General features: G+C 40.0%; 1 protein-coding gene and 1 pseudogene across 5 annotated transcripts in view; one reads left to right on the top strand and one right to left on the bottom strand.

Moving 5' to 3' along the window:
- INPP4B (inositol polyphosphate-4-phosphatase type II B) overlaps window positions 1-18459 on the bottom strand; it is a 714114-nt gene that overhangs the window by 124883 nt on the left and 570772 nt on the right. For all 5 annotated transcript variants that reach the window (XM_019977498.2, XM_070769067.1, XM_019977497.2 and 2 more), the window contains one exon: window positions 17476-17679. In XM_019977498.2, coding sequence (XP_019833057.2) covers window positions 17476-17679 — 204 coding nt within the window. The remainder of the gene's footprint in view (window positions 1-17475; window positions 17680-18459) is intronic.
- LOC109571209 (glutathione S-transferase A4 pseudogene) lies at window positions 10486-11208 on the top strand (annotated as a pseudogene).

Here is an 18459-nt window from a genome sequence, read left to right as displayed (position 1 = left end):
ATAAGAGGATGATTTTGCATTCTACACCTAGCCATTGTTCTTCTTCCTTTATAGATGCCTCAGGTTATACAATTCTGCTGTGAGAAAAAAGTCAGCTTTGCAGCCAGTACAGAGATCTTCACTGGCACGAAGAACAAACTGAAGTATGCTCATTGATTAAGATCAACAATCATATAGTAAAAGGTTGTGTTGTGTGTGGCAAACAGTCTTAAAACACTTAGGAGGACGTTTGGGGGTAAGAAATAGAGCAGTTGCTTATGTAACACTAATACATGATTCATTCACAATCAGATACTCTGTTGAAGGCACATTCAGCAGCAGACTCTGAGCAGACTCATTCTGTTCTTTATCTTTTGGAGAGCAGATCTTTCCAGGCCGGTTGTGAGAGAACCCTGAGCTTTGCCGGACACTGCTTGTGTCGACAAAGTAGATTAAAGTCACTGATTTACATTGCTGTCTCTCATACTAGACTGTGAGTTACCTGAGAGGAGAAGGAAATGGCAACCCACTCCAGTATTCTTGCCTGAAAAATCCCATGGACGTAGGAGCCTGGTGGGCTATAGTCCAAAGTGTTGCAAAGAGCTGGACACGACTGAGGGACTAAGCACACACGTGTCCTCAGTATATCGCAGAAGGTCTGGAAGAAAGGCAGAGAGGGGACAAAACGGGGAGGAAGAGAGAGGACTCCAACCCAGAGGCAGATTGGGGATTGCTATTTACATTAGCTGACTTAACCTGCAAAAACCACCACATAATATCATTGACTCAGATTTTAGAGACGAGGAAACTTTTGGTAAGAGATACGGAATAACATTCAATATTAAAATGGTAGAGGTAGATGAGAAATTCCATTTAATTCCAAAGACTGGATTCATTCTTTATGATTTCCCACAGAATGCTGGTATCCAGTAGGAATCCCTCTTCATGAAATAACCAGAACTTTGGGGACAAGCTTCGGGGAGAGGGAGCTCAGGAAGGGTCAGGGACATGTGCATGTCACCTCACAAGCCTAAGATTAGGTTTCTGTTATCTGAGGCTTTAACATGAGCCCAATGGCAAATTCTGAACTAAGAGATGATTCTACAAAAAAGGCAGGCTGGTGCCACGTACTCTTAAGTCTGAAATCAACATTACCATGTAATTAGGGGTGCAGCAATCACTTGACTAAAGGACCAATCAGTCTGGGTCAAAGGACATAAATGGCAAATATTAACAGAGGACAACGTTAGTAACAAGGCCCCAAATCCATCCGTGGGCCCAGGTATGAAATAGGGCGTGGACTATAGGGAGGGAAGGTGATAATTCACTTCTTAGAAGATAATTAAGAAATATTATTAATTACAAGCAAGATAATTATTTTGGAGCTAGGATGCCAACAATGAGTAGGAAACATTTTTGAAGATGTACCTAGAGTATCTGATTTCTCTTCTAACTAAACAAGCCATTTTCCATCATGTCTCTGACAAAGCATATGCACAGAGGAAAATAACCAGCAAAAATCCATTCTCATTTTGGTGACTTCTTATTCACAAGGCCAGTCCATGTGGGGGATTCTTTTTGTTTAGACTGCTGGTATGGCTGGGAAGTACTCCACTTTCTTCCCCACTAAAATCATGAAGAGGATCGCCTGCTTAGCAGGGAGAAGACAGTAGAAGCATGAAGACTGGCTGGAGTTCCTCTCACTTCCCACCTTCCCCCTCCCCATTTTCAGGCAAGAAAAATATGATCTGCCTCCAGATTTTGTTTATCCCCTCAGCCACATGACAGGTTTAGAAACACACACGCACACACACACACACATACACACACACACACACACACAACGACAACATATCAGAAAAGTAGATGGCTGGGCCTTCCTTCTTCTCCCGCTCCAATAGCAGTCATTAGCCTACTGCTGAAGAGAGTAACTGAACATTGGTGGGTTAAAGTCTAACCTTTATTAAATGGAGCTTAATGGTGTCCTCGACCTTAATAACACCTTCAGAAAAACCCAACTTCTAGAAGGTGAAGTGGCTATCAACTTTTGCTCAGCAATGAGGGAAAAAGTCAGTGGGGAACAGAGTCAGGTTCTGATCTTGGTTCTTATTTATTTCTGGGTTAGGACGTAAGCTAACATGCAGGTCAAAGCCAGTGGCAATGGATACACACATTTGAAGGATGTAGACATGAGTAGCCAGGGGGCTATTACACCTGGCAGAGTGAACCATGAGGGTAGGGAATGTGGTGCTTACTCAGCATGTCACACATTCATGAGCTCAAGAGAAATCCTGATTGCTTTGGATCAGCAGTTAACTTAAAAAAAAAACAAAAAACCTCATTCAGCAATTCTTAGCTAATTAACTTTTCTAGGGATGACTTCTGATCAGCAAGAATGTAAAGGCTAAACTAGAGTTGATATGGGGACCCTGTTATATCTTTATCTCCATGCATAATTTGCCACTGGTCACTATGAATTTCTGAGCACTTTGCATAGAACCAGTTAGAAAATTAACAAGACCAATCTCATCTTTACAAAGAAGCTTCAGTCTATCCTTGAGTTGACTGAGAGTAATCTGCACTCTACAAGCCTGATTCCTCCACACTGCAAATCTTTGTTCATTCCATAGCTTGATAACTCTTCTTTCTGAATCCTGGTGTTGTGCATATAATACTTTATGGTACAAAATGGCACATTCATGGCCCAAGCTACATACTACACACATACCTACACACATGTATATAAACACCATGTCCATGACATACACACCATGTTCACTAAAATCAGCCAGATATATGACATCCATCAGAATTGAGATGCCCCCAACCTTTGCTTCTTATTCATCCTCCTGCTTAATTTCATCCACCTACTCATGCAATAATCCCTGACCTCGGTTTCCCAATGACCACACTGCTGGCCTCACCCTGAAATTCAGTGCCAGTTACACAAGTGATTCAGAGGGTCAGTCACTGTTTCTCCAATAGGTGACCTCTCCAAAGTCCCTGGTTTGGATCTTGCCCAGACCTATCGATTAGCTCTCACATGATCAAGCCTACACACAAGAGCCACATTTATCTTCATCGATAACCACGCTTGTGCCATCACTCCTCTGATCAAAAGCAGGCTGAGTACTGCAGTAAGTATTTTCTCTTCTCTCAACTTGCTTGTAGTTGGGTCAACCAAGATCCTAACTCTACACATTTCTCTTTAGTTTTCAAAATGAAAACTTCATCCAGGTCAGTCTCCTTGCTGCCCTAGAAACATGCTGCTAATTAGCTCAACATATTTTCTGGGCATAGGCTACCTGCCTGCTGAGTGCTGAATATCAAAGATATGAAGGAAACCTTGGAGGAACTAGTGTTTCTAACTTGACACATGCTGCTTTTTATGCTTCGAGGGCCTTCTCCTTTACCTTCCCTCAATCCAAATTCTCACCTTTTCAGGTTCCACATATCTAAGAACTGTTCCTGCTATTCTCTCTCTGATTAATGCATCTTTTCTTTTTAATACACAGTGGGCTCTATAAGGGAAATAACTATTGTTTATTAATTCTTTTCTTCTCAGGTCCTAGTACTCATCATGCATGCGTGCTAAATTGCTTCAGTTGTGTCTGATTCTTTGTGACCCCATGGACTGCAGCCGGCCAGGCTTCTCTGTCTATGGGATTCTCCAGGCTAGAATACTGGAGAGAGTTGCCATGCCCTCCTCCAGGGGATCTTTATGACCCAGGGATCGAACTCACAATCTCTTGCATTGGCAGGTATCCACTAGCACCACTTGGGAAGCCCCTAGTATTCACCAGGTTATAGATAAATAAAAGAATGAATATTAATGAATGAAACAAGGAAGGAAGAAATGAGTTTTTCATCCTCTTCAACCTTCATATAAATTCTGTCTGAATTCTTTTGACATTTTTAATGTGTCACATAACTACTTTCAATCTGAGAATATCTTTCAATATCTCTGCTTGTTTTATGAGTGCTGGCCATTTACTTGAATTAGATGATATGGCTGTTGAGGTCAGGATCCATTTTTTTTTTTTGACTGCATTTGTTTTCCCCCAAGTACTCATAACATTGCTGCACATTATCGATGCTTAATTAACATTTGTTGATTAACTTAATAGCCTGCTATTTAGGAGTAAAAATAAATTAAGATACAACTATAAGAACTATTATCACAAGTATCTTCAAATTGAAGTTAGAATTAAGCTCATATTCTGAATGGCTGAGTTTACTTTAACATGTGTCACATCAAGCTATAGATTCCAATCCATGGAAATATGAAACAAAGCTTTTGTTTAATAATAAATTAAAAATGACTGATTTACTAAAGCTTTTAATTTTAAATTGGTAATTGGGTTTCAGCTGCACACCATCAAACCAGGCATTGTAACAGTTAGGAAAGTATACAAGGGAGATAATGGTATCCAATATAAAACCACAGGAAAATCAGTCTTACACGAATAAAAATAAAATATCTGTCAAAAACAGTGACTTGAGTTGGAAGATGAACTGCTGAGTCAGCAAATCCATCCATTCACTTATTCTTCCATTAATTCTGAAAAATACATTGAACTGTTGTGCTGCTGCTGCTGCTAAGTCACTTCAGTCGTGTCCGACTCTGTGCGACCCCATAGACGGCAGCCCACCAGGCTCCCCCGTCCCTGGGATTCTCCAGGCAAGAACACTCGAGTGGGTTGCCATTTCCTTCTCCAATGCATAAGTGAAAAGTGAAAGTGAAGTCGCTCAGGGGTCTCCAAACGGAAGAAATAGCCTGCAAGTGTCAGACATTTTTCTCTCTCTTAAGCGGCAGGAGGAAACAAATGTGATTTTTTTCCTTCTCTATACAAATTTAAAAGGAGGTTTCTCTTAAAATACTGTGTTGCCATAATGACACCTGGTTTCACCTGAAGTTAACCAATGCCTTTTTCTTATGGAAATGTTTGTCTTAAGCAATGCTAATGTGCTATGCATTTACCCCAAACTCTGTCTTCAAGTCGGTTAGCCTCTTGGCTCAGAACCTGCTGGACAAACCAGTATGTTATACTCAGATATTGTTTCCCTAATCTATGTAAATGAAATTATTTGTATGGTGGTCTGCCCTTCTTCAAGATTCAAGTTAATCATTTTATGGCCCAGGATAAACCATTTGGTGCCAAGATTATCCCAAAATGCATCTTATGGGTGAGGGGCCTGGTGCCATCCTGAATTTTAAGACATTCCTTTCTTTCATTAACAGACTGCTAGTGACTATAACATCCAGCTGAAGACTAGCAGGGGGGTACTCTTCTGTCTCCCTCTGATGCCTATGTCAGAAGCTTTCTCTATCTCCTTTATACTTTAATCAAACTTTATTACACAAAAGCTCTGAGCGATCAAACCTCATCTCTGGCCCCGGATTGAATTCATCTCCTCCGGGGGCCAAGAATCCCGGTGTCTTTGCGTGATTCAACAACAACCTTTCAGCGACCTCGTGGTCTGCAGCCTACCAGGCTGCTCCATCCATGGGATTTTCCAGCCACCCCTGGAAAGTGAGGGGTGGCACTCCCCACCACTGGAGTGGGGTGCCATTGCCTCCTCCAACATTGAACTCGTCCGTATCAAACACTGTATGAGGTGCTATAAAACAGGGGGCTGAAGGTGAATGTATTAACTGCATGTGGAAAACTCTTGAAATGGGTAGGATTTCATGAATATGCATGCCCATAAAGATCTCATCTGGGGTTTCTTTTCTTTAATAGAACATTTGTGCATTTTAATGGACAGTCATGAACTTTGCTTAATCACCTTTTGTGGGCTTTAATATCAGATAAGAATTCAGAGCACATCTCTCTTGGGTGAAATGGACTAGAGAAGTTCAGGAAGTTTTCCTATCCATCAAGAAAACAGATGATGGAACACTTTCCATTGCCATGCAGGGAACAACTGGCCTAATTCTCCCCGTCTTTTCTGGTGGGAAGAATGGATGCTTTCAATGTTCCCTCCTTGTAATAAGATTAACAAAACTAGACAACCCTATTAGGCATGACTTAGGAAGGAAAACGAAAAAGCTGAGACAAGGGTAAAATAACTACTTTCAATTCATATTTGCTGGGAAATATCTGAAATTATTTCTGTGTAACCAGAACCTTTGCAACCAGCACATAAATAATCAAGTAAAATGCAAATTACACCACTGGGTTTCTGGAAGCTGTTGGAGACCTTCACTCATCATTTTATTAACTTTGGTCATCTCTGATGTTCTATGTCCATCCTGAATTTTACCACTTCTATGCTTGGAGATAATTGTGAAAATGACTTGAATAGTTGCTTCAGAGTTGATTATGACTCTGGGAAATATGCACTAAGGAAAGAGGGCTTAACTGGGTACTTTTAATTGGAAGACAGAAACAAAATCCTCAAAAAAAAAAAAAAAAAAAAAATCCTTAGTTCTAATGGAGGAAAAGGTACCTGACATGGTGCTGAGTTAAGTTAAAATTATTCCATGTTTCCAAATATGAAGGAAGACAAGAATAGTAATTTGAGAGGAAACTTCAAAGTCATTAATGTATTCTACAAATGAGTACTGGGTACCTTTTATGAGCGAGTGCTTTCTAACTAGGGAGACACAAAAGTGAGCATTTCATTGTCTTTGCCCTCAAGGAGCTCATAAAGTTGAATGTATGGAAGACACAGACATATAAACAACTGACTGCGATTCAGTGCGTACGAGACTGTGTGATTATGGGATGCAAGAATAATGCTTTATTATACAAAATACTTTGGAGTTGAATGTATACATAATATAAAATTTGGAAGTACATGGCCGTATTTTAGTAGACCTCTTACTGACTTTAGGTAACTAAGTCATAAGGTATTGCTTTAGAAAAAGATGAATCAGATTAGTATTTAGCTGCCTATAAGATATCATTACTTTTAAAAAGTGAGAATGATTAATTTCCTTCTTATTAAGATCAGGTCAATGGTTTTACAGAGCACAATTCTAACCAGAGAACTGAACAGAAATGCTTTGGAATATCAATTTGCATAGGGACATTATGCATGACCTCAACTATTTTCCCTAGAGGTAAGGTCTAAGATGAACAGAAACTGGCAACAGAAGTTGAGATTACAGGTCACTGAAGATTGTTCACAGATGAGGAATCTGGCTAGAGAAGTGTTGTCATCAACAGTATTTTGCAAGCATATATGCTCACTGCTGCTATTGCTGCTAAGTCGTGTCAGTCGTGTCCGACTCTGTGCAACCCCATAGACGGCAGCCCACCAGGCTCCCCCGTCCCTGGGATTCTCCAGGAAAGAACACTGGAGTGGGTTGCCATTTCCTTCTCCAATGCACGAAAGTGAAAAGTGAAAGTGAAGTTGCTCAGTCGTGTCCAACTCTTAGCAACCCCATGGACTGCAGCCCACCAGGCTCCTCCATCCATGGGATTTGCCAGGCAAGAGTGCTGGAGTGGACAATATACATAGCTGTATCAATCATCTGTCAAACTGAAACCTTCATATTTGTCCTACACACCATTAGAGAAAGGTGAAATACAAAATAAACTGTGAGAATTTGGTAAAGCACACATCAGTTCAGTTCAGTTCAGTCGCTCAGTCGTGTCCGACTCTTTGTGACCCCATGAATCGCAGCACACCAGGCCTCCCTGTCCATCACCAACTCCCAGAGTTCATTCAGACTCATGTCCATCGAGTCAGTGATGCCATCCAGCCACTTCATCCTCTGTCGTCCCCTTTTCCTCCTGCCCCAAATCCTTCCCAGCATCAGACTCTTTTCCAATGAGTCAACTCTTCACATGAGATGGCCAAAGTACTGGAGTTTCAGCTTCAGCCTCATTCCCACCAAAGAAATCCCAGGGCTGATTTCTTTCAGAATGGACTAGTTGGATCTCATCAGAAAAATGTAAATCTTACTCCAAAATTCAAGCCTTGGGAATTTTGAGTTGCAGAGAAACCACATTTTTTTCAGGTTGTATAGAGACTTTATTTCAAAAAGGCCTGAAATAAATATTACTGTGAATTTGTGCTATTGTTTCTATATGCTATGAAATTACCAAACACTTAATATGGATTAATGCAAACCATCTATTGTGCTTATGTGACATAAACGCATTTTGCCATAATAAAGCATATAAGTGTTCTCCTAGCTTAAGAATGGAAACTAATATTAAATTTGATTTACATTTATGATACGAAGAAGGGAAATTAATTGGCTAATCTGGATGCTGAAATGTTTCCTGATATAGAAAAGTAGTTCAACTAAAAAAATGAGTTAGGGATATGGCTAAATAATAATGTTTTCTTAGTCTCACATTTTGCTGGAATGGATCAGAATCTAAAAAATCAGAAGTTTACCTTTATTCTTTAACAATTATTGAAGGAGAGTAGGCAGATTTAGCCCCAAACCCATCAGTGTTAAATAACAATTTTCTAGAGAACAGTATAATTACTGGAAGCCACAAAAACTGGGTCAATTTAATACTTTGGTAGGATGACATGCTTTAATATTTTGGACAAACTAATCTTGGAATCCCAGCTGTTGGCAGCATCTGCTGTAGAGATGTAGAGAAAGAAAAGCAATATGTCATCTTTACCAGCTAAAACATGGAGAATGCTAGATTAGTCTATTTCTTTGCACAGATTGTCACAAAAATCCCCATATTCCTGCAGGGTTTAATTGTTTACTAACTTTTCAAGAAAATAAACCTTTAAAGCTCTCAATTATTTAATAAGTAAAATTCAGCAAATAATAGACTTTTTTTGGCCAGTGATCATTTTAGTTTCAATCTCTTCCTTATTGACTAGATAATTATTATCTAGATTCATATGTCATTAATTTTTCCAACAAAGAAGTTGAACATTCTCACATTGACTGAGTTAGTAGAGATTCTCTCTCCGACCTCCAAAAGAAAGATATTTTACATGCAGGGGGAGCCTGGTGGGCTGCCGTCTATGGGGTCGCACAGAGTCGGACACGACTGAAGCGACTTAGCAGCAGCAGCAGCAGCTCACTAGAACTCGAGTAATTTACTAACATGAACTTACTTTCCAAATATTTATTATGAAAAACTATGCAGTTGTTCAAGTTAGGTAATTGTTAAAACTACATTTGCTGCCAGAAACTAAATAAATCAGATTTTTTAAAAATAGAGCTATTATAATCTTATATACAAGCCTAAATTAACCTACACGATCAGAGTGTTTTTGTATGCTATCACAGAAACCCAATTAAATTAATTGTTTAAAACATTAAATTATTTCAGGAAGTTGACTAGACTTGTAATCAGTGCCGAAACTTTTCTAACACCTAATTAACCAAGAAAAGTGCTACACAAAATTATGTTTCCAATTCATTTAATAGTACAGTGTCTAAAGGCATTTCCAATTAGCTGCATTTTCACTGGATTTACTCAACTTTTCAAAGTGAGATAAAGATCTGAAAATAATGTTAAGTGGTTATAACTTCAGTGATTATTTTTAAAACATGAAAGATTCCCATATTTTATTTCTTTTTTTCTTTACATATATATGCACCTATTCTTTTTCAAATTATTTTCCCATTTAGACAAAGGGATCTTTCTAATAGAAAGTGGTCTCCAAGGAACATCAATAACAAGTTTGATTGTTATATAACATTTTATTGAAGTTCCTTGGCCGGCCCTCACAAGGTCTGGGATTTCTAATTTTTCTCAAATGTTGCTAGTAACCAACTTCAGCCACTTTCTTTGGTATCTATTTGAAACTTCCACCACTCTGCTCAGCCTGTCCTCTCTGCCCTCTTCTGCACATGATCCTGCTTTAATGATAAAAGAAGACATCCAGGTTAATGTCTGAAATATAAAAATAACTTGTACAACTCAACAGAAAAGAGCAAAGCAAATAATTAAAAAACAAGCAGATGAACTGAACAGATATTTTTCCAAAGAAGACACGAAAAGGTGCTAAACATTACTAACCATCAGGGAAAAGTAAATCTAAGCCACGATGAAAGACACCGCACACATTCTAGAATGGGTATCATCAAAAAGAAAATAGATAACAAGCAGTGGAGAGGATGCAGAGAAGAAGGGAACCTGTATGCACTGTTGGTAGGAATGTAAATTGGTACAGCCACTATGGAAATCAGTATGGAGGCGCCTCCATAAAATAGAACCACCATATGATGGTTCCACTTCTGGAAATATATTCGAAGGAAACAGAATCTCTATTGCAAAGAGATATCTGCACCACCGTGTTCATTGTAGTATTATTTATAATAGTTAAGATATGGAAACACCCTAAGTGTCCATCAACAAATGCATGAATAAAGAAAATGTGATATACATACATACATACAAGCATACACACACACACACACACACACACACCAACCCCCCACTCCCTGCCCCCCCACACATATGTATATACTTCAGCCACAAAAAAGGAAGTAGGAAGACACCTCGATGGGTGCCTTTGTGCAGTTCTGGTCACTCCGAGTGGAGCCAGAAAACCTGAAAGGCCATGATGGCTATGAAACCCAAGCTCTACTGTCCAAACAGACAAGGCCAGATGGAATCTGGGTTTAAATTGCTGATGGAGTCAAGTCTGATGAAGAATTTTTAGAAGCAAAACAACAGTTGCAGAAGTTGCAAGATGGTAGCCATCTGCTGTCCTAACAAGCACCAATGGTTGAAACTGATTGAAGCTGGTGCAGACCCGGAGCATCCTCTACTACAGGGCAGACAAGCACCGTCTCTTTGGCAAAGATCTCAAGGAGAAAACCCTGGTAGACATGTACGTAGAGGGGACCCTGGATCTTCTGGAACTGCTTATCAAGTGTACCCTTACCTCAAACCAGATGATCAGCAAAAGAAAGTGGTTAACATAGCCCAGAAGCTATACTTAGATACTTTCCTGGGTTTGAAAAGGCTTTACAGAGTCATGGACAAAGGTTTCTTGTTGGCAATCAGCTGAGCCTTGCAGACATAATTCTACTCCAGATCATTTTGGCTCTAGAAGAAAAAACATCTTAATATTCTGTCTGCCTTCCCTCACCTCCAGGAGTACATGGTGAAAATAAGCAAAATCCCTGCAATTAATAAATTCCTTGAACCTGGCAGTGAGAAGCAGCCTCTGCCAGATGACATGTATGTGAAAACCATGTACAGCATCTTCATGCCACAGGGCAGCCGTGGAACTGTAAGTGAGCGCTGCCCCCAGAGACTGCTGTGTCCACAGCTGTCTTAACCGAAGCCAGGCTGCCATGATCCCGCTCTGTTGCAGTGCTGTGCATATTGTTCCCAAGTTGGTTTTTCATATCCTGATATCTCTTCTAGAAACTCTGACCTTTTTTTGTCCAGTGAGTGATTGTTACGGGACCTCTTCTGAAAACCTTTTGTGGCGAGGCCAGCATTTAGGTTAGAGCTGCTCTGTCTACTCATTTCCTAGCAATGAAGATGGGTAGGATCTCATGTTGTCCCCCGAGCTTTGTCCTCTCCTTATCCCATTCTCAGTGCCCTCCAGTCTCTTCCTATTTTTAGTGTCTAATAACAGCAGAGTTCACTAGATAGTAACTCTCCCCTGAGCTAAAATAGATCCATGGTAGTGATGAATACCTTTGATATTCACCAAAATAAAGGATTTACTAATTTAAAAAAAAAAGGGAAGGAAATTCTGCCATTTCCACCAACATAGATGGATCTTGAGGGCATTATGCTAAGAGAAATCAATCACATAATGGGAACATAAATATTGTATAACTCACTTATATTGAGAATCTTAAAAAAAAAAAAAAAAAAACAGATTCATGGAAGCAGAGAGTAGATTGGTGATTGCCAGAAGTGAGGAGGGGAAGACAAAAAGGGTGAAGAGGATTAAAAGGTACAAACTTTCAGTTATGAGAAAAGTTAAGTCCTGGGGATGTAATATACAATACGGTGACTATAGTTGACAAAACAGAACTGTATCTTTGAAAGTTGCTAAGAGAATGGGTCTCAAAATTTTCATCCTAAGAAAAGAAAATCATAGTCCTGTAAAGTGATAGACATTAATTTCTTGTCATTATATATATGCAAAAAAATCACTTTGCTGCATACCTTACACTAATACAGTGTTATATGTCAGTTATAGCTCAATAAACCTGGAGAAAACTATTTCAAATAAAGAACAAAGAAGCCATCCAGCCCCACCCACCCTCAAAAAATTAAAATCCATTTTTACACCCTCCTGGCATTCTCAGCCCAGCAGCACACTTCTGCCTAGAACTTGTCCCCCACATGCCTACTGGAATTGATTATCTTCTCTTCGTTGTAAGGGCCTTGTTCTATGAGTCACTGCCTTTCAGCCTTAAATGCTTTTTGGAGCAATAAACATAGTCAATTGTACCACCTTTAAAACAAAACAAGTAAAAAACTAATAAACACAGACACACATCCCAATTACCATTGTCAGCTAATGTGCTCCTGTCTGAAAGGTCACCTCATCCTCCTTTGCATACTGTTATCTTCTGCTCATATTTAATTCTCAGGAAATGCTTCTGGAAATCCCACTGTGACCACCAGAGTCTCACTTCATCCTGTGTATAATCCTAAGTTGCACAATCACTGACACTGGTATCTCTAGAGCCCTGAATAGGCTGTGGAACCCTTGCATCTGTAGGCAGCTCATCTCTGTGTCCCCAGCACCTGGCACAGTAACCCAGGCAGAACAAGTGCTTTGTAACACCCACCGTACCGAACGTTTCACCGCTGACCTCAACTCACCATTTTCTCCCGCTGTCTTCCTTTTTTTCCCATCATAAGTTTATTTAAAATACTGAGTTGAAATCTCTTTAGCAAAGCCTAACTTCTTCCACTTGTCTTTCTACATCCTTGTCACAACATTTTGTGACTATTTATTAACATATTTTTATCTACCACTAGAATCTGAACTCTAGGATCTAACAATCTAGCATGATTTATCTTGCCATTTGGAGTATCTGTGAAAAGCGAAGTCGCTTCAGTTGTGTCTGACTCTGTGCAACCCCATAGACGGCAGCCCACTAGGCTCCGCTGTCCCTGGGATTCTCCAGGCAAGAAGAGTGGGTTGCCATTTCCTTCTCCAATGCATGAAAGTGAAATGTGAAAGTGAAGTCGCTCAGTCGTGTCCGACTCTTAGCGTCCCCATGGACTGCAGCCTACCAGGCTCCTCCATCCATGGGATTTTCCAGGCAAGAGTACTGGAGTGGGCTGCCATTGCCTTCTCCATCTGTGATATAGAAGGTCTCAAAATGTATCTAAAGAAAAGGGAATAAGGAAGGAGGGAATGTGAGGGATGACTTGAGCAGGAGGAGGAGGGAGAGGTACGGGAGGGAGTTTGCATAACACAATAAGGTGAAAATTATGAAAACAAAAGATACACAGTTCCAACAATCTCCCTTGATTTAATATTAAAGTGGTAATTATTTGTCAAAAAGTTAACAGTTAAGTTGCTCACTCTCACGTTTTGAGACCCCATGGACTGCAGCACACCAGGCTTCCCTGTCCATCACCAACTGCTGGAGCTTGCTCAAACTCATGTCCATCGAGTCGGCAATACCATTCAACCATCTCATCCTCTGCCTTCCACTTCTCCTGCCTTCAATCTTTCCCAGCATCAGGGTCTTTTCCAGTGAGTCAGTGCTTCGCATCAGCTCCCCAAAGCACTGGTGCTTCAGCTTCAGCATTAGTCTTTCCAATGAATATTCAGGACTGACTTCCTTTGGAACTGATTGGTTGGATCTCCTTGCAGTCAAAGGGACTCTCGAGTCTTCTCCAACACCACAGTTTAAAAGCATCAGTTCTTTGGTGCTCAGCTTTCTTTATGGTCCAACTTTCATATCCATACATGACTACTGGAAAAACCATAGCTTTGACTATAGGGACCTTTGTCAACAAAGTAATGTCTCTGCTTTTTAATATGCTGTCTAGGTTGGTCATAGCTTTTCTTCCAAGGAGAAAGTGTCTTAATTTCATGGCTGTAGTCACCATCTGAAGTGATAAAGTCTGTCACTGTTTCCATTGTTTCTCCATCTATTTGACATGAAGTGATGGGACCAGATGCCATTATCTTAGTTTTTTGAATGCTGATTTTAAGCGAGCTTTTTCATGCTCCTCTTTCATCAAGAGGTTCTTTAGTTCCTTTTTGCTTTCTGCCTTTAGGGTGGCATCATCTGCATATCTGAGGTTATTGATATTTCTCTCAGCAATCTTGATTCTAGATTGTGCTTCATCCAATCTGGCGTTTTGCATGATATACTCTGCATAGAAGTTAAATAAGCAGGGTAACGATATCAGCTTTGATGGACTCCTTTCCCAATATGGAACCAGTCCATTGTTCCATGTCCAGTTCTACATGTTGCTTCTTGGCCTGCATACAGATTTCTCAGGAAGCAGGTCAGGTGGTCTGGTATTCCCATCTCTTGAAGAATTTTCCACAGTTTATTGTGATCCACACAGTCATAGGCCTTGGCATAGTCAATAAAGCAGAAGTAGATGTTTTTCTGGAATTCTCTTACTTTTTCTATGATCCAACGGATGATGGCAATTTGATCTCTGGTTCCTTTGCCCATTCTAAATCCAGCTTGAACATTGAGAAGTTCTCGGTTCACAGATTGTTGAAGTTTAGCTTGGAGAATTTTGAACATTACTTTGCTAGTGTGTGAGATGAGTGCAATTGTGTGTTTGTTTGAACATTCTTTGGTATTGGAATGAAGACTGACCTTTTCCAGTCCTGTGCCCACTGCTGAGTTTTCCAAATTTCCTGGCATATTGAATGCAACACTTTCACAGCATCATCTTTTAGGATTTGAAATAGCTCAACTGGAATTCCATCACTTCCAGTAGCTTTGTTTGTAGTGATGCTTTCTAAGGCCCACTTGACTTCATATTCCAGAATGTCTGGAGTTAACAGTAAGTTTACTTCATGAAATACAAGTTCTATTCTATATCTACTCAAACTCTTTCAAAGTCACAATCCAAATTTATTTATTGCTATGTAGCATGTGGGACCTCAGTTCCCTGACCAGGGACTGAATCCATGTCCCCTGCATTGGCAGCAAAGAGTCTTCACCACTGGACCACAAAAGAAGTCCCACAATCCAAATTTATGATCTATCCCATTTCCTCACTTATCTCAAGGACTATTATTGATCCTCATACTGAGGATCATACATAACTTATACATCTAAAAAAAGATAACACACAGCAATAATAGTAAAGTAATACAATTCATGCGCCTGGGCCTTTGCAGGACATGGGGCATTATTATCACACAGGCAAATCGTCTATCTCTGGACCACACGAAGAGCTACGTAGAACAGATGCTGTTATTTTCACTTTACAGTGGAGAAAACTGAACTTCAGAGAGGTTATGAGGTATGGATGTCTTGGAGCAGTAAGTAAATTGAAGTAGAAGGTGAAGGTAAAAAGAAGAAATATTAGGTTTTCTCTTTTGAAAATGATTCACTGGGAGAAATGCAATCTTAATCAGTGACAACAAATACTTATTCAGCATTTACCTCTTGGAGCCCAGCTCTGTCTTTCCTGTGGTAGTAATTTCATCAAAAGAAAGAACAGGTATCACTTCATAGCCCTGCAGACAGCAATTTTTTGAGTGACCTGAGCCTTATAAATAATTTATTCCCTGAACACTTATAAATTTAGAGTGGCAGGAAAATACAGTTGGCATACAACAGCATTTTCTTGGTTAAGAATGTGACATAGTAAGGAGTTTCTGTGTGTGTGTGTGTGTGGTATGCATATACTTCAAAAAGTTCTTAGATAATGGAATATATATTGATTCAGGAGAAACACACTGTTCCCTCTCACCCAGAGAGAGAAACCTTGGTTTTCTCCTGTTTTATTCTGCCCACCTAGGGTTCCTATCACCATGCTGACTTATTTGGTTTATTTGCCTTTGTGTGGGCTTGCATGCTAAGTCGCTTCAGTTGTGTCAGACTCTTTGTGACCCTATGAACCATAGCCCAGCAGAATCACTGTCCAAGGGATTCTCCCAGGCAAGAATACTGGAGTGGGTTGCCACACCCTTCTCCAGAAGATCTTCATGATTCAGGGATCAAACCCGCATCTTTTATGACTCCTGCATAGACCAGCACTTTCTCTACCACTAGAGCCACTTGGGAAACCTTTATTTGCCTTTACTAGTTATTTTTTCAGATGCTTTTATGTGGCCCTTCTTTTGCCAATTTTAGAGCCACCTGGAGCAACATCTTTTAAATAACAAACCCAATAAACAAAAGAACTTAACTGCCATTTAAATGTTAATGCTTTTTAAGTATGCCCAAAACTAACACACTGGACTGCACCAATGAAAATACTTGTTGCATCCAAGTCGTGGATTATTGATGATTACTGACTCCTTTTCTAAAAACAATTTTAATGGTTTATATCTCCTTAATAAATAAAGAAAATATTACAGTCTTGCAATTGTGGCATCCTTGCTTTGGAGAGAGTCAATTCCCAGCTAGGTTGATAAGAAGTCACGGGTTCTTGAGGAGGAGAAAGGGGTCCGGAGCCCTCAAGAAGGAGAAAGGGGTCTGGGACTCTCAAGGAGAAAAGGACAAACTTCTACATTGCTTTGTCTTCGTCAATATAACAATGTATCTTCTCCTTAACAAGAACCTTCTGACTAATCCTGTCATCTTAAAATGTATAATATGGGAGTGGGTCCGGTAAGATCTTTCTATTGTTCGTTCTAATCTTGCTAATTTAAGATATATCTATTGTGGGAGTGGGTCTGAAAAAAGTATATAAGGCCTTGATAAGACTAGCTAGGGGACCGTTCTCTGCCCTCCTTGTGATGTCTGATGTCTATGTCAGAAGCTTTCACTGTTACTTTTCTCACTTTAATAAAACTCTGCTACACCAAAGTTCTTGAGTGATCAAGCCTGGTCCCTGGTCCTGAAGCTAAATCTTCTTCTTTGGAGATCAGGAATCTGACATGGTTCTCTGTAAGCTATCTCTTTGATGACATTTATTGGAGATAATTATTATTTGACTACATTATATGTACATTAACATATATAATGTAGAGGTTCAGTGGTAAAGAATCTGCTTGCCAATGCAGAAGATGCGGATTCAATTCCTCGGTTGGGAAGATCCCCTGGAGAAGGAAGTGGCAACCCACTCCAGTCCCTTGGACAGAGGAGCCTGGTGGGCTACAGTCCATGGGGTCACAAAGAGTTGGACACAACTTAGCAACTAAACAACAACAGACAACATATGTAATATATAAATTTTCACATCAAATAAATGTGGTTGGGTTAAAACTTTCATTTATAATTTGACCCCAAGGAAAAAAAAAACACGACCTATGTACCCACAATCTGTATTATGACTGCTTTCCAACATGTTGTGATGAAAAGGAGAGATTTCTTGACACTTCTGCTCTGTTTTACAGTACTAAATGCTAAGGCTTTAGTCCTTTGAGTTATAGCATTGGGGAGGCAAGCTAAGTTAAAAAAAATAAAAGACTTACCCACTCCTCCTCATCGTAGTCTGAGTGATGTGGAATGGAGTCCTGCCGTCTCACCGGCAGGGGTGGGTCCTGGGAAATGCTCTCCTCTGTGCCACTCTGAGGAGAGGGTGGTTTCTTCAGGACACCCCCAGGCCTGGCAGTGTAAAGTGCTAGAAGGGCACTCCTGACCAGCTGATCCTTGAAGGCATGTACAAAAAGCTCTGTCTGGAAAGAAATTGACAAGGATTAGAAACGCCATGGTAGGTACCTCAGCAGAGAGCTACGGAAAGGTCAGTGGCAGATTTGTTGACACTTAAGCGGTGTGGATGGTGGAAAAAGTGCAGGCAACAGAGAGAGATAATGATTCATACCAATCAATGGAAAATAGTTTGTTTTCCGGCTGCTGACAAGGCCTTGAGTTCTAAAGTTAATGCTGAGGTTCTATGTGCACTCTAAGTACCATCTGTCTCCTCAACCCCCCTCTCTTTTTTTCCAAATCCTGTCGTTAGAGATGTATTTCACTGGGGATTATCATTTGAACACCATCTACCCGCTGTGTCTTTCAGGTAATTTCCAAATATGCCATTAAAGAAAGTGTTATCAGACTATGTTTATTTTGTATTTTAAACAGAGTTAAAGGCTGAAGAATGACATATCTTTGCAAAAAAGAAAAAGACAAAACAGAGGCAGGAGATCTTGATTCTTTTAGCATCATGGACAGATTTCGAAAGTAGAGATGACACAGGCAGTCTTCCTCATGAAAACATTTGGCTTTTATTTCTTACTATTACCCTCTAAACTGTCTCCTCCACCAAATGGTTTCAGTAATGTTCAATGTTAACGAGGTTACCGTGAAATTTGCCATGGTAGATTTTACAAGCTGGTGGTAAATACCTAGTAAGTACTACTGTAATGACGCCTTTCCAACAATAAAGAACTTTACAGCTGTGCTTTGCATTTTCCTGATGAAATGTTTAATGGCTTCACCCTGTTATATACTGGAGG

Source organism: Bos indicus, chromosome 17 (genome assembly GCF_029378745.1).
Source record: "Bos indicus isolate NIAB-ARS_2022 breed Sahiwal x Tharparkar chromosome 17, NIAB-ARS_B.indTharparkar_mat_pri_1.0, whole genome shotgun sequence".
NCBI lineage: Eukaryota > Metazoa > Chordata > Mammalia > Artiodactyla > Bovidae > Bos > Bos indicus.
Note: the sequence above shows the minus strand (reverse complement) of the source record. Positions and strands in the feature narration are given on the sequence as shown.